General features: G+C 50.5%; 1 protein-coding gene across 1 annotated transcript; it reads left to right on the top strand.

Annotated features, from left to right (window-relative positions):
• Positions 1–1,004: 1,004 nt before the first annotated feature.
• Positions 1,005–21,355, top strand: CDR2L (cerebellar degeneration related protein 2 like). Its single transcript, XM_074889383.1, has 5 exons — positions 1,005–1,419; positions 14,004–14,116; positions 15,428–15,576; positions 16,528–16,692; positions 18,550–21,355. The coding sequence occupies exons 1-5, from the start codon at positions 1,341–1,343 to the stop codon at positions 19,433–19,435; spliced, it is 1,392 nt and encodes a 463-aa protein (XP_074745484.1). The 5' UTR covers positions 1,005–1,340; the 3' UTR covers positions 19,436–21,355.
• Positions 21,356–21,675: the final 320 nt, after the last annotated feature.

Genomic DNA, 21,675 nt, shown 5'->3' with positions numbered 1-21,675 from the left:
CTCTTGCGTAAACATCTTATATTGCCTTTTCTGTAGGCACCACTGCAAGGTAATGCAATCAAGTATAAATCCAAGGAGCTCCATCACACAGAAGGAAAAAAAAAAAAAATTCATCTAAACCCACTGTCACATGAGTTAATTTGGACCTTAGAGTCTCTGATGGATTCCAGGGCTGACAAGGACAAATAAACCCCTCAGAGCAAACTCCACACTAGCAAATAGGAGAAGGGCCACTTTCTCTAACCCTTATTCCCTTAAGCTGAAAAGCAAGTACTAAAATCCCAAGTGTTTACTTGTAAGACATGTTTCCTCCTCAGAACTCTACAAATCCTCTTTTCCCTCAATTGTAAGCTCCTTCCACCCTTCAGAAAGACATAAGGGTTTGTTCCCAAAAATAAGACAGAAACCTGCATCAGAAGCACTGATTTCTCATCAGGGTGCAAAACAGGGAGAACACAGAAGCAGAGGAAGAGCTGGGGAAGACACAACGCTAAGCTGCCGCTGTAGGGCTGTTTTTTCAGGTTTCCCCTTTCATAGTCCAGCTAGGCAGCTTAGAAACACCCCCACCTCGAAGAGCAACGCATGCAAAACCACCGAGGCAGAGAAGGCACTGACATCCCCACATGAAGGGTCCCGAGACTTGCCCAAAGTCCCCGAGAAGCCCATGGCAAGGCCAGGACATCCCAGCCAGCGCTGGAGCCAGCCCTGCTCCGGGCTGACCTCCCCGGGGGTGCGGGGACGCAGCCGGCGGCACCGTAGCAAGGGGGGTCTGCGGGGCAGCTCCCTCCTCCTCGCAGCCCGGGTCACCCCCACTTGCCAACTCCAAACCCCGCTCCCTGCAGCCCCAGAGGCAGGGCTGGGCGGAGAGGAGGAGGAGGAGGAGGAGGAGGAGGAGGAGGAGGAGGAGGAGGAGGCCGGTCTCGCCTCGCCCCCCCCTTCCCTGTCGCCGGGTTTCCTTGCAGCATTTCCATGCTAGAGGTCTCCACCGAGCTGCGGAGAGAGGAGCTGCCTGGCTGCGCCGGGCCCTCTTCCTTCCTTTGTGCATCCCCCAGCCCTGTGCAAGCCGTGCCCCCCCGCCCCGGCCGCCACGTCCCCGCTTCATCCCCCGCCCGGAGCCTCCCCCGGCCCTGCAGGCAGGAGAAAGCCGCCCCCCGGGGCAGGCAGAGCCGGGGCAGCGGCGAGGCGCCGGGTGCCACGTCCTGCCACCCCCTCCTTCCCGGCCGGGGCACCGAGGCCGCATCCCCGCCCGCATCCCCGCATCCATCCCCGCTCCGCATTTGCGGCGGCGGCGGGGTCCCCTTTGGCGGATGCTGCGCGTCTCCCCGGGCCGCTGGTGCTAAATGCTGAGCGCCGACAGGATGGAGGAGTTCCAGAGCGAGGAAGAGGAGCCCTGGTACGATCAGCAAGACCTGGAGCAGGGTAAGGATGGGGACACCCCGCAAGCTGGCAGCGATGGCAGGCCAAGGGGATGCAGGGGCAGAAAAGGGGGCAAATCCCCGGTGCAGGAGGGTGGGATACCTTCTCTCAAGACTCGTATTTGCTTGTGCCTCGTCCTGCAGCGGCACCTCAATGGAAATCTCAGCTCCGCTGCTCCAAACCACTGTCCTGGCCATGGAAAGTTTAAACCCGACAGATAGAGGCAGGGAGCCCAGATATGTCCTGAGCACCAGGGGGGTAAAAAATTTGGTGTGTTACATCCACAGGAAAGCTGGTTCCCCAGAAAACTTGCTGCAGGCGGAATCAAACATGGGTAGTTATGACATTGCTTTCATCTCAGAGCGGTCGCAGGTAGAGTTAGCAGGTACACTAGTTAGAAATTAATACGTTGGAAATGTGTTGCTAAGCTGAGGATGCTGAAGGTGTCTCTCAAAAGCTTTTGCTGCCCAAGGCCAAATCCAAAGGGATCTTCAGCTTCTAAGTCACCTAATTACTTCCGGAGATTTTTCCAATCAGCCATAAAAGCAGGAGAAATTGGGAAGGGAAAAAGAAAAAAAAAATCAAGGCCAAGTTTCAAACAGCAAAAACAGTCTTGTTCAAAGATAAACATTCACTTGTGTAGTTTGTTTTGAAGTAACTGTTTCTATGTTTGCACTAGCTCTATCTAACGGTTATGCTAAGGCTGGACAGTTGGTAGTTGTGCATATTTGGAGCTTCTTTTTATTTTATTTTGCTTAACATTTTGAGTCAACACTCAATAAGTAAATAACTGGAAGAAGTCCCGTTTCAGGCCTATGGCCCAGGAATGAACTGAACTGATTTGTCAATGCATAGGGCAAAGTCATTCCTACCTAAATACAGTACCCCTCCGACGCGTTGTACTATAGGTACGGTACAGTTATATATTTGCTTTAGCCAGCTGACTGTCAGCAGAGACGTGCGGTCCAGCTGCAGTGCCTCTGCCCACCATTGCTCCACTACATTATGTCATGATTTAAAGTTTACACAACTTCAGCTGCAGGGCAGAGGCCCAGGAAGGAAAGATAACCAGCCCCCCAAGGATTGTTGCAGCTGGTTTTTAACCCCAATTTCTCAGTTAACAGGAAGTATCAGTAGCGGGATACTGGGCCCTGTTCTTTGAAACACAACGCTCAAATTAAGCCAGGGCAGAGCATGGAGATGGAGCTATCAGCTGAATAAACAGTGCAGCCTTTGAATGCTCAGAAATTCACATTTCTGGGTGACGTCTTCCCAGGGCTCACAAGGGGCCTGGGCAATGGTCCAGAGGCAGCATGCAGGCTGAGGAACAGCAGAACTACAGATGAATATAGGGAGTGTTGAACAACGGGGGACGGATTGATTTTTAGCCTAACGCTGTCCCTGGTGTCAGGTTCATGAGTCAGCACTGGCACCGTACAACTGGCTCACAACAATAAAACCACCTTCCCACTGCAGGCCAGGTTCCTAGCTCTGTCCTGGCAGCGTAAATGCAGAATGACTGCCTCCAGATGATGGATTGACGCTGGGGATAGACTCCACCTTTGAGCTGGACTGGAGGAAACAGGACTGGAGGAAAACACAGACCCAAAACAAAGCCCAGCTGTGGGGCTTGCAGCCTCCTGTATGAATGGGGGCTGCACAGGCTTGCACCAACTCAGAAGAAGAGATGGGGAAGGCTTTAACTAAAATCAGCCAACTGGAAAGGTCCTACAGGGTAATTAAACCATAATTAATTTGCATGATGCACAAAGCATCACGAAGGGCAGTGCTAGACTTTGTCCACATACACTGCGCCTTTGCATTACAGCCGTAGTCGTATCCGAAGGTCTTTGGTGACAGCACAGCCGTGAAGCTTTTGGTTTGGAAATGGGGGGTGGAAGTACGCTGCAAGACACCCAGCGTAGCACGATTAGGAGGCGGTCACGGGCTGGCATTACTAAGAGGATCGGCATGCCAACAGCCCAGGGTCGCACAGAAACCCACGCCTGGCAGCAGCGCCAGGAAGGAGGAGGACAAAAGCATAGGCTTAAGACTGTTTCTTAGGCATGAGGGGTGGGAGAAAATAGGAAACAACCTAAGCTGGGAGAGCAGAGAAGGTTCTTCTGTGAACCAGTTGGTTGCTGGGCCTTTATCGTCATTTCACAGCATCATCAAATATTTATTACATTTACATCCAAAACAGTTTGCTAAGCAACAGATGGCTTAACTGGGAGCTTGGTGATGATTATGTTAATTAACCATTTTAGCACCACAGAGGAAATCATGCCTCCAGCTCCACTCCCAGCACCTGTTACTTTCCTCCCCATCCTCCACAGAGCTTTGCCTTGCTGAAGTAACTAACTTCTTCAAGAAAATAAACCCCAGTCACTCTTTTTTGCCCCTGAAGTGCCTACAGTGACTGACTGCATCCACCACATGCCTTGGAGGCAGCAAGATCTGGTCTCCAGCCTCAAGGCCCATCCAGCCTCATTCACATGAAGCGGATGTCTTTGAGACTCCTTTACCTGTTTCCTAGCATGCTGTAAGCCTGCGTGGTTCAAGGCATTGTACCAAGATGCCTTAGCACAGAAGCAGAGACTCAAATCCCAGCCAGGATACTTAGCAGTGACATGGAAACAGTAGTGGTATCCTCCGAGATATTTCATTCTTATGATGTTCCCTCTGGGAAGGCTTTCCAATTTGAAGAAAATGGTAAAAATGGAGCTCTGATTGCTTTGCATGTTTTCAGGCTTTCTAAGCATGAATAGATGTCAGCCACAGCCTCACCTTCCATGGGCTGAGGAATCCGTGCCTCTAAGCGTTAAAACCAGAATACAGTGATGGTGAATCTTTTTCCAGGCATTGAGAACTGATGATGTGGCTACAGTTGCATCATACCCTGTGCACAGAGTGTACGTGCAGCCAGACCCCGAGAGAATGAATGAGCTAAAATTAGAGAGTCTGAGCTGGGGATAAGTGGGGACACCTTTTCTGTTCATCAGAAGCGTTTGTGTTCAGAACGGCTGCATGCCAACTCAATTGCATCTGGATCCAAACAGAGCAGAGACCAGATCCAGCAGCTAAATCTGCCAGCCACTTCCAGCCTTCATCCTCCCTGCAGCAATCTCCCAAGACAAGTCCTCCTCGCAGTCACCCCGCTGCATTCCCTGATCTTTCGAACCTCCCCATCCTCCTGCCAGCATTCAGGTCTAAGCCAAAGAGCACAGAGTGCAGCTCAAGAGGAGGGCTCTCCAAGCCATCCTTGCGGTCTCTGGAGCCTAAATACAGCCTAAGTGCTGGGGTGATTCCTCCCGTGTAAATAAAACGGCCTCACACTGCTCTGAGTTAGCCAGCAGGACGAGGTGGTACAAGAACCAGCACATCATCTCATTGCCACTGCGAGACTGATGGTCCTCTCCTGGGCAGCTGTAGAAACTTTTGGGCCAAACCATCTGCAATGCAGGCTTAGGACTTTACGGCTGTAACCTCTAAAGGTCTCCAGATTTAAGGATCTTATTTTAATTCCTCTTCCTCCTGCCAAGCATCTGATTGCTTGCATGCTAAGAAGGAAAATGACACAAGGTGCTGAGCTTGCACCACTCTCAACTCATCCCTGTAAAGACACAGGGTCACCAGCGCTCTGGTGATCGGCTCCTGACATTGGGGTGAACCCAGGGGATCAGTGCTAGCACCCACTATCACCCATACCTACCTGTTTTCTGCATCACCCAGCCTACGGGGGGTGGTGCGTAGAGCTGCAATTCACTATCAGCTTGCCCAAATGATTCACTGCACTGGGGAGCGGGTGGTACCCCAAATTCTGTCCCTCATGACATAGTTATCCCAGCAGTCCAGCTCGGGACAAGCCACGCAGCTTGCCTGTCATCCAGGACAATGGTTAACTCACTGTCCTTCCTCCCCAGCAGCAAGCCAGAAGGACGGAGTTTTGCCTGCAGTAGCTGGGCCACTTATTTAGCAGTGCAGTACAGCAGGTAGCTTATGGAAGTGGAAAGTTTTCAGTGACTAATTGCGGAGCTGCTTGGGAATGACAAGAGGGACTAGAAAAGTCACAGGAGACAAGGAAATGAGATGACAGTTAGGTTAGTCCAAGGAAGAAATGAGAGTCTCCAAATCTGGGGAGGAAAAAAAAATAAAAAAGAAAATATATGTATATATATAGATGTATTTTCCTAGAATAAAATTTCCCCTGTGATGTGAAGGCAACAAGAAAACGGAGCATAAGAGAGCCCCACAGGATCTTCTAGGATCTCCCTCTTGATATCTCTCGCGGAAATTCCTTCCTACATCTGCTGAACCCCAAGCACATACTTCCAGCTGCAGGAGGGAGCAGAATTAGAGGAACTGCTGGAAGGGAAAGAAGGAGAAGCAAAGGGAAAAAAAAAAAAAATCAGAGTTTTCCATATCTCACATCCTGAAACAATCAGCTAACAGTGGCATTTCTCCTTGGCAAGGCCGTGTGTGAAGGATTTATGGTCTGAGTCCTGAAGGACATTCCCCCCACGGCAGCCCTGAGCCCAAGGGACTGGGAGCCAAGGCACCAGCCGCTAACACTCTGCACGTGGAGGCTGTCCCCCCACCCCAGCATTTTCCAGTCCTCTTTCTTTCCTCCTGTACCAGCCAGCTCTGGCTGGTGACAGGGTGGATGCACTGACTCAGTGTGACAGTCAGGAACCACTTAGAGCCACAACAGCACCAGGGTCTGATCCTGCTCCTGCTAAAAGCAGTGCCAGCGCCAGGCTAACGCACGGCTTGCTTGCTCCTGCACACACTCCATCTCTGCTAAAAGGCCTTTCCCAGAGCAGCACAGTGGTATATTCCCACCTCACCCAGCTAATACATCTGCGTGCTCACACCAAATGCATCATTAGGGCTTCTAAAGCTTCTACTTAACCTGCTCAAAAACACATATGTGGGCCAAGAATTTATAAAAATATCTCCAATACAAAATACCCTGGAGAAATGAGACCAGATGTTACACAACTGCCAATCTTTGCACAGCTGGGACTTTTAAAGTGATTTTATGTTAGAGTTTGTTCTTTGGTTTTTTTCCATGCATATTTAACAAACAGTTCTTTTAATAGTTTAAACAGCCTGTTCCTCTGCAGCCTTCTGGGAAGTCACTCTAGTTTATCCCATGTGCAGTGCAGCTGCCCTGGCACTGCTCAATTAACTTGTCTCCTTCCTGAAGGATTCAGTCCTTCAAGTGTGTAGTAGCCATGTCCATGCTGACCTCTTCCAATTATGCAGCTGCAGCAATGGCAGCTGGAGCTAGGATATTATCATGCTGTCTTCCAAGTTTTCTTGGCCTACAAGCAAGCGTTGAGTCCTGGGAAGGCACACTGGACTGGGAGAGCATGGCTGAGCACTGGTCTCTGCAGGAGGAGGCAAAGCAAGGAGCAGCGCAGCACATCCCCCCCAAGCATCAGTCCTGGCTTCAGGGACCCTGGTTTTGGTGTTGGGCTCCTGAAAGAGGCATTGCCCTACATCCTGCTCGGGACTAGTGATGAGCATAAATAACACCACCTTGAATACATCAAGAATTTCATCACTCCCTTTCCTTGCAAACTCAGACTGGAAGGCTACAGCACTGTGTTCTTCCTGTATGGCTCCGAAAATGGCAACAAACACTCACCTGAGGTCAGGACCTCTTCCCACAGGAGCAGCATCACCAGCCAGTACCCACAGCCAGGCACAAGACAGCTGGGCTGTGTGTGAGCTTAGCACCTGGAGGAACAGGGCTTCAGAGCACTTCCCAGCAGTAGATGGGAAGGGAGCAGTAGTGGGGCAGCAGAGTGCCAGACAATACACTTTTCTTTAAAGCCAAGCAGAGGGGCTGCTAGAGAAGAGGTAGGCAGGTTTTTTCTGTTGCTGCTGAGGGTCAGACTGTTTTCTGCCTTTATCTGTAACACATGGCTGTGGAAGAAGGATCTTCTCTGTACCTGTGTGCCTCTGGCACATGAGAAGTAGCAGACAGGAGTAACTAGCAGCCATGGTGCTGGCAGTGGTCTCAGGGGCTGCTGCAGCTGCACCTGGCAATTGTGCTGGAACTTGGTTGCTCCCCGAGAGACCAAACCACTCGGGACTGGTGGTCCCACCTGCCTCCCTCCGGCAAGAGGGCAGCAAGGGCGGCCGAGTTGGCTGGCAATGGCTCAGAGTAGGAGAATACATTGTGTGAGCACGAGCCGGGCTGAAGAGCTGACATGGTTGTGGCGGCCCATTGCCGTGGGCGCCGTTCCCTGCCACATGAACACACTGACCTGTCCTTCGCAGGTCTCTTTGCTTGGGGCTCTGCACATGCACAGTACTGTGGTGCAGCACCAGCAGCAACAGACAACGTGTAAAGTCTCCCTGGTGCTCATCCTCCCTGTCCATCCTGGGTCAGTTACAACCTCCTGCCCCCACATACTCCAAAACACACTGGGGAGATGAGATTGCCACATGGCAGCAATCCACATGTCTGTGTCTTTAGCTCTAGAAGAGTTAAAGCCTCCATTCATGGCTCTCTGCATCCCAGCATAATTAATTAGTTGGAGCTTTGTTGCCCGGAGGAGGGGTGCATGCAGGAAAGCACTGGCTGCCTTTCTCCCTCCTCTTTCCTCGCTTCTCCTCCCCAACAACGCCACTTGTATGTATTTATTTAGGACGCTTTCTGATCCAGGTGCACTATCAGAGCCTCCGAGCCGCCAGTCATTGAGCTCTTTGAAACCATTTTAGCCTACAAGGCAAACACAGGCACCAAGGCTGTTTAGATAAGAGAACAGCAGGGAAAGACGCAGATGGGGCTCAACCATGGTCTAATAACATACTCCATGTTATCATGCTCTAACAACTTGGCAAAACGCACGTTGATTGCTGTGGGCACAGGGATGGGACTGCTGTGCATGTGTTTGTATAGACACATACAGCTTATAAGCGGAGGTAACCATCCTAGGTTTCAAATGTTAACATATAGGAGAGGCTTTGGGACACAGAATGATAAGAAGGCAGAAAGAAAAGGCAAGTATCAATTAAATCAAAAAAGCCTGATGAGCACCTGAGAAGAAGAATAAAAAAAGAAGAGCTGATAGAAAGGAAATACTGAATAGGATTGATAAATACAGAAGGCAAGGAAGGGAGCAGCAGGGGCTGAGAAGGCTGAAGGGCTTCTCTGCAGCACAGCACAGTACAGACAGTGCATCCCTGAGCCCCTTGTCAGGGTTTTCCACTCCTTGGTGGTGCCACTTTTGTTCAGGGGACCAGAGACAGCATGGAGGGAGCTGCTCCCCATTGCACTGTGCTTGCCTCGACCCCCTGCAAACCACCTCTCTCTGCCGCCACCTGAGCTCCCCACCTACCAGGGATGCTCGCAAAGCCAAAGGCAGCCCATGGGTACATAACAGATTACACAAAGGAAAGAAAAGGAAGAAAAAAGCAAGCAGGAAATCCACCAAATCTCATTAGGCTAACAGAAATGCCCGCGTGACCAACATCAGCTCAGCCCAGCTAGAGCCACAGTTTGAAATGAGGAGAGGAAGAGAGAGGCGGCGGCTGTGCTGCCAGCGGCCTCATGCACACCCTTTGCCTGCTCTCACCCAGCCCTGCCACAGGCATCTTTCCCCCTTGCTGCACTGGGCGGCTCTGCAAAGCAAACCCTGCCTTTGCAGTACACCCGATTACACCAAAACACCAGGTCCCCATGAAAAAATACACAGAACATCATGTGCAAAGCTGAATTGGGTAGCAATGCCTGAGTTACGTCAGTCTGAAAAGGATGGAGAATCCACGCCTCAGCAGTAACACTGGTGGCTCTCTGAAAACTCTGCCTGGCCATGGAAAACACCATCATCTGTGGAATGTGCATGTTGAAAAGGCTTTCCCAGGTTGTTTGCGAGATGCTGTTAGATGACACTTGCTTCTCTGCACCCCAGCATGTTCCATTGCAAAGGCTTATAAGGGCTAAGTACACAGATTGCCTCCATCACCTGTCATAGAGCAGCAGTAAGTGATATACAAAAGCTGATCTTCATTGTAATATACCCAGACAGCACAATCCCTTGCAACTAAGAAGAAAAATAAATGAGTAGCAAGTACACCCTACCCTGGGGTAAACCAGCATAGCATCATTTATTTAGATTTTGAAAGGAATAATTGCACCTACCCATGACTCTAAGTACCCATGTGTAATGGAGCAGACAGCAAATGCAATTAAATTAAACGTCAACAGCATTAAACATCAGTTCTTAATTCTCAACCTACCCCATCCATCAGCTAACAAGCACCCTGAACTTCCTCCAGAGACCTCCACACCAGAGCTCTGCGAGCGGCTCCTCCTCGCTCTTTAGCAGGTGAATTCACCATCTGCAGCAGTGGGAGAGGAGCAGCCCTTTCGCCAGCCCCACATTTAGGAAGGGACCAGAGTGATTCCTTCATAGATGCTCAGCTGGCAAGGACCTGCAAATACATGCACCATGAACCCCTGCATTTTGGCACCACAAGCCAAAGGACTTCTATCACCCCCTGCAAGCTTGCCTGTCTCACAGGACGGGGAGAGGGTTGGGTTCTTTAAAGGTGAGGAGCAAAGCGCAGCACCCCTCACCTGCACTCGGAGCAGTGGGCATGTTCTTTCACAGCCTAAACACATGAATCCCTCGATGCAAGAGACACAACAGGGGAAAGCTCAAAGCAGCTGCTCCAGATGGTGACTGCCTCCAGAAAGCCGTATTTACAAGGGCCATCTGAATAGCTGCCGGATCACCATCACGCGGAGAGCAGCCGAAACCTCCCCTGCCCGGCGCCAGGCTTACGCTCCCCCGAAGCCACAACCAGGAGATGCTGGGGGGAAAAGCCCCCTTCAGAGAACGGGCCGTGGCAAAGACTGCTCTGCCCAGACAGATGCAGGCCAGCTGGGAAGGCAGAAACGGCTCCAAACCCTCTCTGAGCCTCATCGCAAGCCGCTGGGAAGGCTGGGGCAGCTTGGAAGCGCTCAGCTCCGCAGCAGCCCCGTGCAGCACACATCTGCCTGTGCCAGCATTACCACAGGATGCTGTGGCAGGGGAATACCCTGCAGTTTGTTCCTCAGCCTCTTTCAGTCAAAGACAACCTGCTACTGCTTTTGGATCAGGATTTTTTTTCAAGTTTCCTCAGTGAAACAGAGCGAGCAGAATTACCACTGGGCTGCTGATCTCTGCAGCTCCAGGATCGCTGCCTCCTTGATGTACTGCCCAGCCACGCTCCCCTGTACCAAGCACTGCTCGGATTCAACTCCCGCTCCTTTCCCACCATATGGTCTCTCTTCTCTTCCCCTCCCTCCTTGCTCAGATGCCTTTCCTGCGGAAGCTTGCAGAGAAATGCAGCCTCCATCCCTCCCTTTGCTTTGCTCCATAGGCACAGCTCTTTGTCTGGGGACGCAGGGTGTCTCCTTGACTGGTGTTAATTAGAAGGGTCACGTCAGCACTTGTGGTACTGAGAGCCAAAGGGCACCAAGCTGGTGCTTCCCAGGACAGTTTGCATCCGCAGTCCTCTCCCAAACAGGGTTTGGGCAACACCCAGGCCCCCATTTTTTAAGTTGAATGTTGGCCATTTCATGGTGGTGCCTTCAGCACAGACAGGCTGCAGAGGGATCGGGCACATCAAGCAGACACACAGCACGGTCACTCCCCACCACTCTATTTCTCCTTCTGCATCGAGAAGGGAGGGGGAAGGGAGGCATCAGCATATCTGCTAAATTAGGGCAAGTCATACAGCACTGCTGGCTGATCTGGCAGTGGAGAAGCAAAGAGGAATACAAAAAATTGTGGGGAAACTACAGTACTATGCAGAGAGAATCCCCAAATTCCTAAATAGTTCTTTTTTCCCCCAAACAACTTACTGAAATTTCACATTCAGCCTTAGGTTTCCGAGGCCTCCAAGGAGAGCAGCTGTGTGCTCCCCCAGCCTGTGCAGCACCACAATTAGTACAAAGATCAAGAGTGATCTAGTCTAAAGACAATATTAAAGCACTTCCATGCAACATCCCCTCCCTCCCCACAGTTCCACAGCCTGGGGGAGACCAACAGGTGGGGAAGAGGACTCAGGCACAAGGGGGGTGGATGAGACAGGATTACTGAGGATGCTTTGGCTGGTTGGCAGACAAAGCGTGAGTGAGCGTGTGTGTGACAACGGCTGAAGCAGTTAAAAGACACTAAAAGAATCAATTCCCCCATGTCCTTCAAGCCTGGAGTCTCCCAGGCCCTTATGCTCAGAATGGAAATGAAGAATCAATTTCCTCCTCGGAGCTCAGCCCCTTTCTTTCCTCTTTCCCACTTGTCCCCAAACGCTGCCCATTTCCCCCATTAAATTATTGCTGACAGAGCCCTTTAAATTACAATGCAGGATCTTGCACTGCCTAATCCACTTAACTCTACCCCAGCTGATTAAATTGGATGCCATATGGTGGGAGAGCACTGGTGTAATCTGCAGGGACGGGGACACACTTGACTCATTACCTGGAGCGCAGCACGGAGCCCTCTCGCTACGCGCCTCTGCGCCGGGGCCCTGCTTGCTGCAAGGGATGCGATTTGCAAGGTGCCAGTCTCCAGCAACGACACCAGCTCTGGCGAGGTGGCTGTGCCATTAAACACAGCCCCAAGCAGCTTAAAGGCACAAATTGTCCTCCAGCTCTACTGGCATCTGGCTGTTCCCCCGTCCGCAGCTGGCACAGCAAACACTCAGCCTCCCAAGGGCACTTTGGAAACTGAGGAAATTTGGTGCTTGGAAAAAAAACATAAGTGAAGGAGGTCTGTCTATGGGGAAACGTGCCAATGTCTTGATTGCACTGATATAGCTGCGATTGCAGCCCTCAGACCAGGTCACTGTGCAATGATGAGGATTATAATAAAAAAAGGTCACAGGCTCGGATAACACCCTGCAATGCAGGCCACAGCTGGAGAGCACATTCCCATGCTAAAGGGGAGATTCGAGGACACACCGAGCAGCTGTTGGTGGACCACATCTAGGGAGCCAGCCCTCCGGCACTGCTGGAGCCACGCGGAAAGAAACACAGCCATCACCCAAACTAATAACATATCAGCACTTCCCACAGTGCAGCATTATCCATCAGGAAAGCCCCATCCCAAGCACTGACAGCACCAGTAGCACTCCTCCCGGCCAGCACTCGTGTCTGAGAGGTCAGCGTGAGCCTCCTTTCATGATGTGCCATTTGAAGTGTGAGACATCAGTGATTTTCCCAGGCTCAGAATACATCCTAGGCGTCCTGGTTCCCCTTCTTCTTGCCTTAGTGACGGAGTATCCCTCTTTCCCAGTCAGCTGCATGGCCAGATTAACCACTGGAAGAAATTCTAGCTGCTCTTAGCCCTGGCAGAGCCTTTGCAAAATACATGATAAGCTGTAGACTTGAGAGGAGCATTCCAACGGGCTGAGAAAACACCAGGGCAGGAGACCCAGGTCCCCTCACACACTGCAGGACTGCCACTCCAAAAAAAAAAAAAAAAAAAATCTAAAACATTTTATCTAAAACTGCACAATAACCATACCGGAGAAAGAAAGAGCGTTAGGACCTGTTTCCTTACCTTTTGAAGGTTTAAGGTCAGATTTTCAGTAAGAGCTAGAAACTCATCTCTAAAAGTACCAAGAAAAATACAAACCCACATAATCATAGGAGGTCAGGCTTTAAGAAGACAACCCATTTCGGTGAAAGCAAAGGGATGTTATCAGAGCCACTTGAGCCATCCCAGGCCCACAAACAGCATCACCTGAGGTGCTCAAGCTTTGGCCAATACAGGACTCACAGGGTCCTGGGACTTTTTCTTTACCCACAAGGCAGCAAACCCAGTATTTTAAGCAGGCCACCCTGTCAACATCTATTTTTCCCTGCACTTCTCCTAAAGTCGAACTATTTCAGTAGTTTCCTAAGGGCAGAGAGTGAACACAAAGCGGTTTGTCCTCACCCTGGAGCTGCCCCAAGGAAAAAGCCACAGACCCGGCCGACACAGCATTTCCCGGGTGGCAGATGCGGGAGGTGCTTCCAGCCCCCTCAGGCCACGCGTGGTTTTATTACTTATGTCAGTCTATTAGCGGGTGATGGATGGAGGCTGACAGGGAAGGCAAGGCACTCCCTTCATTAGAGATAATAATATAATTTACAGAGCATCCCCAAGGCCCTGCGGAGCTTTACCAACCCTTGCTCTCATTCTGACAGATGTTGAGCCCCTCTCAGCCCCACAGATCTCGGTGATAGGGGATGGAGGTGCTGTGAACCTGCCACAGCCAAGCCTGGGGCCTGATCCTGGCTACGCAGTGGGTAGTGCAGTGCAGAAGAGTTACGGAGCCAGCCAGGCACCAAATCCTCATTGCATGGAGGAGCTGCAGATGTCCCAAGCTCAGCCTCCCCTTGTTCCTGCAGCCCAGCAAGACAAAAGAGACCAGATCCTGTAAGTCCCATAAGCACGCATCCATATCAAAACCTGCCAATAAAACCAGTGCTGTACAAAATGTGCCACTTTATTTGGTGCGGTGGCATTCAGGGACCCCGCTGCATCCACCCGCGGAGCCACAGGAACTGCAGCAGCTTTTTCCCATCTGCTTTTCAGACTTGCATTTGGCCGCGGAGCTGGGGAAAACGCTGCTGGAGCGCAACAAAGAGCTGGAGGACTCCCTGCAGCAGATGTACGCCACCAATGAGGAGCAAGTGCAGGAAATTGAGGTAGGAACACAGTCGGGCCAAGGGTGGGGACAGGAGCTGCCTGGTCACTGCTGTCACCTAGGGGCAATGGTGGAGACGGGGCGCTTCCACCAATGCCAACAGCTCAGATGCCAGGAGAAAGGAAGGGATGAACCATGGGGATGGGAGTTAAAGCCCATTCCAGCCTTGGAGAGGATCCTTTTTCCCCCACTAACTGGGATTTTCCCTCTTCTCACATCCCCACCCCCTGCCCAGATGTGCACGCCAGACTTTGGCACCAGGTTGCATCTGGGTCACGTTTGACTTTTCTCTGCCCATCCACCAGCCTTCACACTCATTTCTCTTTGCTCTGCTAAACGTTTCCCTGGATTACAGTTATTTATAATCACGTTTGTTCCCAGCTGGCCTCTCGGCACCCCCATAACACAGCCCCCTTTGTTTGAGGCATAAAATAGCTCTTTCTCCAAGAGCTGCAATCTAAACCACTGTTTCAAGCATCCTTTGGGGTCAGGGCAGTATTTCTAAGAGCCCACAGAACTGAGCTTAGAGGCTTAAACCTGCTGTGCCAGGAGGGTTTTCATCCACTGGGAAACTTCTAGGGATTTGTGAATTAAAAAAGATTGGAAACTCCCTGATTTAAAAAGACATAGGGCAGAGGATGGCTGTGAGTTCACAAGAGCAGCACACGATGGCTGCAGGGATCTGACAGCTGATGTCCAAGGAAACTGGTGGATGGATTTAGCCTTTCCCCCCAGCAGCCCTTCAGAAGCATGTCCACTGCAGGATTTGGGATCTGGTCCCAGCTGAGGGTGAGCTCTTGGGTAGATGCCCCTCTCCCAGTCTTCGCAGGATAAAATCTTGCAATGACAGACTCACAGAAAAGCATCTGCAAACACAGAAACCGCTGTTCTCCTCACATTTCACAGACTCAGAGTTTTAGCCTGAATTCCCAAGGAAATGCAGCTTCTGCAATCGATCTGTCAGATGATCCAATAACCAACCAGCACATTTCAGTCAACTCTGGTGAAGGGTCACAGTCCCAGGGATATCAACTTCCTCTGGGTACTGGGAATAAAAAACCAGCTGAATAGAGAGAGATTGAGGTTAGTACCCTTCACAGAGGGGCAGAGAAAGTTCAATTGTATTTTAGACACAAAACTACAGTGGGCAGGGGGGTACGAATATTTCAGCCGTGAAAGAGACTTCAACCAGGCAGAGGAGAAATCAGCCATAAAACACATTATCAGAGGAGGCAAAGGCTGTAGAAATTTCAGCCTGTGAAACAACCTGGAATTTGGATGTGGAGTGTTTCTGTTTCGCTTTTTCTTGCAGTACCTGACCAAGCAACTAGAGATGTTGCGGCAGATGAATGAACAGCATGCGAAAGTCTACGAGCAGCTGGACCTGACAGCACGCGACCTGGAGCTAGCTAACCAGAAGCTCGTGCTAGAAAGCAAGACATCCCAACAGAAGATACAGTGGTATGGCCTCCCCTCCTCCCACCGCTGCTATGCTGTACCCAAGAGACCTTCATCTCACTTTTCCCCTGCCCCACAGCGCAGCATGTCCTTGCTATTTAAGCTATTCTCTTATCAGTCAGGTTTTGCAGCTATTTACAACACAAGCTCATTGCACTGATGCTGGATAGCAGAGGTCAGCCAGAGCACAGACACCCCTGGGACAAGGGCTGGATAAAGGAGTGTCTCAAGCTGCCAGGAGAGAGGCACAGCAGCCTCTGCTCAGATGTGTTCCCTTGAAGAAGAGGCACATAATATCAGGGAGGTCCCCAGCACGCAGCCCAGCAGAAACACTAGGCACAGATCCAGCATCTAATGAAATCCTGGCTAGTCCATGCTGAAACACCAGTTTATCAATAATATTTCTTTCCTAAAACAAGCCCATGATCAAGGTCATCCCTGGAAACAGCAGACTAAGCCATGTCCTTGCAATGCAGAATCTTTTGCAAACGACTGCGCAGAGACAGAATTTCAGAGCAGAGAGTTTTACAAACTGCATTCACAGCCAGAATAAAACTAAATCTCTGCCCAGTCTCTCTGTGTTTATCTCTACAAGATAAATAAAAGGAAGAGAGTAAATAGTTCTTCTGCTTGTTTTTAGTGCAGAGATATTCCAGGATAACGTTTATGTCCCAGAGGTGACTGTTTTAGCCAACTGATTTGAGGATAGAGGGTCTCAAATTAGTACAATCCCTTGCCTCCCTTGCCACTGCTTCAATCCCCCACCCTCTTCTACAAACACCCCCATTCAAGAGTGACCACACAAAGACCAACCACTGCCATGAAAAGCAAGTGCTGTCATGTTCCTGGGGCACACACTAGAAACTGGAAGCACCTTCCATAGACTGGGAAAAAACACCTTTGAAGGACCTGTAGTGCCTAACTCCTCATCCGTGCTCCCTTCTCTCTCTGCAGCTTGACGGAAACGATCGAGGGGCTGCAGAACCAAGTGGAGGAGCTGCAGAAGCAGGTGGAGGAAATGCGGAGCTTGGAGCAGCTCCGCATTCGGCGGGAGAAGAGGGAGCGGCGCCGAACTATCCACACCTTCCCCTGCCTTAAGGAGCTGTGCTCCAGCCCCAGGTACTGAGCCCCACCTTTAGCAACCCCTCCAACCTTCTCCCCCAACTCCTCTGCCTGTGAACAGGGGATGCAGTGGGTTAGCCCCTCTGGGGGTGCACAAAACCCCACATACACCCCCACAGAGATCTAGGCTCTGCATCAGAGCCTGAAACTGGGTGCTGGAGGTGAAGGGAGGACCTCCCTCTCTCCTGCCCGCCCGCCTAAGCAGGCGGCGTTGGCAAAGCAGAGCCTTCATGATCCCAGCATCAGCGATGCCTCGAATGGGGAGACATAAGCTCTTTTTCAGAGGGCAAGAACAGCTACTCAGGAGGATCTGGATGCCTCATGCAGCTGCGCTGGGCCAAGCTACAAGGGACAGGCATTGCCTGGAGGGGCTGGGACTCTCCTGGCACGTTGGCAGGGAGCTGTGCGGGAACACACACCGGACAGGACACACTGCTTGAGCTCTAGACAGCTCGAACCAGCCTCTCCCAGTACAGCCTACCCAGTAACACATCATGTGAAGAGGACCCTCACCTCGAGCTGTCTGCGCAGCTTCCCTTTCCAAACCAGCACAGCCCGTTATCCCTTTGCAGCTGCCTCCTAGCACAGTATCAGCACCTCTGGCTCACTGAAACCAGTTGAGATGGTGCATTTTGTCCTGTATGACTCCAGTACCCCCAGGAGCATCAGTCACACACCAAGATACACCATGTGCTGCCAAGTGCTGTACAAACACCTTCAGCACTATTGCACGCTTGATCCTCCTTAAAAGCCAGCCACTGTGTTAATTCACTGACCTCGTGAGGACATTTCTTGCTCAGCTTTGTCCATAATAGAGGCTTCTTTAAATAGATAAGCAATCGATAAACTTTGTTACTGAAAGCATTCCTCTGCCAGAGGATACAAACAAAAGACACTTTTACCACAGCAGCAACGGGGATGTTTATGAGGCCATAACCTAACCCCCAGCCAAATCCACTTAATGTCTCTGTGGCTCTTGTCCCCCCAGCACCCCAATCCCACTCTCCCCCCAGTGCCTCGGGACCTCAGTTTGGCTTGCAGCTCTGCAGTTGGCTCTGAAGGTCAGGCTGCCCTTCGGTAACTTGGAAATCTGTTCAATACCCCCCACCGGTCATGCCTCCCAGGGGAAGCCACAGTCCTTGCTCTTTTCCAATCTGTTCTAACCAGATAGGATGCCATGGGCACTTCACTGAGGAACAGAAAAATCTGATTTCCCAACAGCAACATGATGGAAGGGGGAAGTGCTTGTTATCAGTTCCCAGGCAATGAAGAGGGGGCAGCTCTGTCAAAAGCCTCTGTCTGCCTCCCTTGCTGTATAAATCTTCTCTCACTCTCTCTGGAGCACCTCCCAGACATGGGACAGCAGAGCCCGTGCTCCTGGTTTTTGGCTGGGTGGGGTTTGGGGTTGCTGGCAGATGCAGTGAGTAGCTGATGAACTCCACGATGCAGTGAGTAGCTGATGAACTCCAGCAGGAAAGACCCAAAGCCTTCTACTTTCAGCTCAGACTGGTAGCACTTGAACATTCATCCTTGCTTCACACCAACGTTGGTGGCTTGTCTGTTAACCAGATGAGTCTTTTACTTTTTAGGGTTCCATTTCTCTCCTGTCTTTCATCACTCCTATCAAATGAGACTGCAGGTTCTCTGGGACAGAGACTGGCCTCTGTGTTCAGAAGAGCCCCAGCCACACCTTGTGGTCTCCTGGCACACGCAGGAGGCATATCTCACTCCATGAGCTCAGGTTACCTCCTTTCTGGGCATCAGTGGAATTACTTACATGGCAATAAGACACAGTGAGTCCCTCATGGACTGTCACTTGGTCAGACTCTCTCAAGAGTCTTTCTTCTCTTTCAGGTATGAGGACGCCTTCCAGGTCCACAGCTCTTCCACAGAGTTTAACCAGAAGCCACTGGAGAGGGAGAACGAGCGTCTCCAAGCCATGGTGAACTCCCTGAGGTCCCAAGTCAACCAGGAGAAGCAGCGGAAGGAGAGGGTTGAGCGAGAGTACACCTCTGTTATTCAGGAGTACTCGGACCTCGAGCAGCGGGTGTGCGAGATGGAGAACTGCAAACTGCGCATCAAGGAACTGGAAGCAGAGCTCCTAGAGCTACAACAGATGAAACAAGTCAAGAAGTATTTGCTCAGCAGAGAAGACAACTTGTCCGAGGCCCTCCTTGAGCCGCTGAATAACGCCCCGGAAGCAGACTACATCGACCTCTCTGAGGAGGAGGGAGGAAAAAGTCATGGGCCATCAATGACACCTTCCCCAAACCACCCTGTTCGGAAAAGCTGCAGTGACACAGCCCTCAACGCCATCGTGACCAAGGATGCCGTGAGTCGGCACGAGGGCAATTACACGCTGCACGCTAACAACGTGCGCAAACGGGGCATGTCCATCCTGAGGGAAGTGGACGAGCAGTATCACGCCTTGCTGGAGAAGTACGAAGAGCTCCTGAGCAAATGCCGGCAGCACAAGGACAGTGTGCGCCACACAGGGGTCCAAACGTCCCGGCCCATTTCTCGTGACAGCTCCTTCAGAGACTTCCGGGGAGAGGGACATGAGTTGGAAGAGCGGAAAACCATGGAGAAGACCATCAGCAAACACGTGGAGGCAGTGGACAAGCGGCTGGAGCAGAGCCAGCCTGAGTACAAGGCTCTTTTTAAGGAGATCTTCTCCCGCATCCAGAAAACAAAAGCAGACATCAATGCCACAAAGGTGAAAAACAAGAGCAGCAAATGAGTGCTGCCTCTCTGCAAACTCCCACGTGCAATCGCAACAGTCAAGTCTTCTCTTCAGCCCCAGGAAACGCCACGTGGCTCCACTGCTTTGAAGGTTCGAGAGGTCTACAAGCAAGAAAATGTCACGGAGACTCAACTCAGTTTTTTTAAGCTTGGGCTCCGGACAACTCGTTGGGACAACTGTACATTGTAGTTAGAGGATTTCAGAAACTGTATGACGGATCTCTGCATGAGTTGCTGCCGCTGCCAGACATCACAACAGCAACGTTAACCACACCACAAAAAAAGAAAACCGATCGCCTCCTCCACCCTTTTCAGCTTGTCTCACAGCCCAATTATCTGCAAGCAAAAGCCTGGATGTCCTCCAGCACCCTGCCACAGCTGGAGCGCAGTGTTTCAAAGTAAAACAAAAAGAACTTCAGGGGCTGCTCCAGCACACCAGCCCAGCCCTCCACTTTGGTTTTATGGCTAAGAACCTACGCTTGTACCCGAGAGACTTCTGTCTACGCCTTTCCCTTCCCCAAAGGGCAGTATGTTCTTGCTATTTAAGCCATTCTCTTATCAGTCAGGTTTTTCAGCTATTTACAATGCAAGCTCATTGCAACTGGAAAAACTTGAAGAGAAACATAAAACTGATTGTTCTGTCTTCATCAGCATTGCTTAGTATTTCAGTCCATACTCTCCAGACTTTGTAGGCACATGGGATTTCCTTGCTTTCAATCTGCCCCAGTATTTCAGCCCAGGTGAAGCACTGTGCCTGGTAGGAACTTGATGACCAGGGCTTTCCCATAAGCTAGACAAGAAGTGCTATTACAGTATCAGAGACATGCTTTCATCTCATGGTCTGGGTACCAGCCCTCTGTGCTGTGCTCTTCAAGAGGTTGTCATTGCCCCATTGTAGCAAACTCCTCAAATACAGCTTGCACGGGCTTGCAAAACTGACTACCAGTGACTTGCATGCAAGCAGAAGGATAAAGCATCTTACGGCGTCAGGAGCTCTGGCCCTGGCAGTAGTGCCGACCACACCTCGCCCCACACTTTTGCTCTGAACGTCTCCCCAGTCGAGAGGACAGATTTCAGTTTTCTACTGAAAATAATCTTTCTTGGCTGAGATACTGTCTCCAAAGGTTGTTGTCACCTCTCATGTTCCAGTTCACTTTCCAGCACTGATATCTCCTCACTTTTGCTTCCACAGACATGCAAACACACAGCCAAAAGGCCACTGCAGTCTCAGGAATCACCAGTTTCCATTTTTCATGAACTAGATGTTGACCTCGTATGGTCAGACACATGTTTTAGGCAGAGAAGCAGCATTTCATTACAGCTTAGGCAACATCCTGAGCATTGAGCCACAAAAATCAAGCTGTTCAGTGTAAGCTACCTATTCTGTACAAGCCTGGAGACAAACCAGGCCAGATTTGGATTCTATTTTCTATTTTTACATCCCAAAATCTTGGGTAAATGGTTGGGATTTTTGCAACATTGAGGTAAATAAATGAGAATGTTGATTGGGAGGGGGAAGACTGCTAAAATGTAATTATCCTCCAGTCTAGGGCCTTGACATTACAAGGAGCTACTTTACTTTCACTCGTCATGGAATTAATGCAAAAATACCCCCCAAAATACCCTCTTTTGTTAAGCTGAGTACCACAGAGGTAAGTTGGCAGGAGTGCAATGCCCAAACCATACCTGCTCTAGAAGTCTTCTCTTCAAACCATCCACCACCAACCGCTCTGCTCTTCCACACTCTGCATTTTGAGGTGCCCTATGGCCCCAAACTCAAGAAACATTAGGAGCCATACGCACGACCGTGGCTACCAGCTCTGTAACAGTATGGAGAACCTTCATGCCTTATTTATTTATAATGGAAAGCAGTTGTCTAATAAAATAAAATAAATAAAAATGAACAACAGCAACAAAAGCAGCATTGTTGATTTTCTTGGAGCATTCACCACCCTATTAATTCAACATTTGTAGCAAGGAATAGCTGAAGCAATGTTGGTTTAAGTCAGCCAATGTTTACCCTGCAGTCATCTGGTTGCTGCAGAGGTGTGGGAAGAGGATCGCCTTCACTTTCCATTTTAAACAATCCCATGTGAATCAGCATCACATTAAGTGTACAGCAGATTAAATATATTTTCAGATGCTTTATTCTCTTCTTGAATAAAAAGAAACACCAGTATTCCCAAAGCCAAGACTTCCTTTACAGCTCTTTTTACTTTTAAGAACAGCAGAAGAGTT

The sequence above is a fragment of the Strix uralensis genome, chromosome 19, assembly GCF_047716275.1.
Source record: "Strix uralensis isolate ZFMK-TIS-50842 chromosome 19, bStrUra1, whole genome shotgun sequence".
NCBI classification, from domain to species: domain Eukaryota; kingdom Metazoa; phylum Chordata; class Aves; order Strigiformes; family Strigidae; genus Strix; species Strix uralensis.
This window is presented reverse-complemented; position numbering and strand designations above follow the sequence as displayed.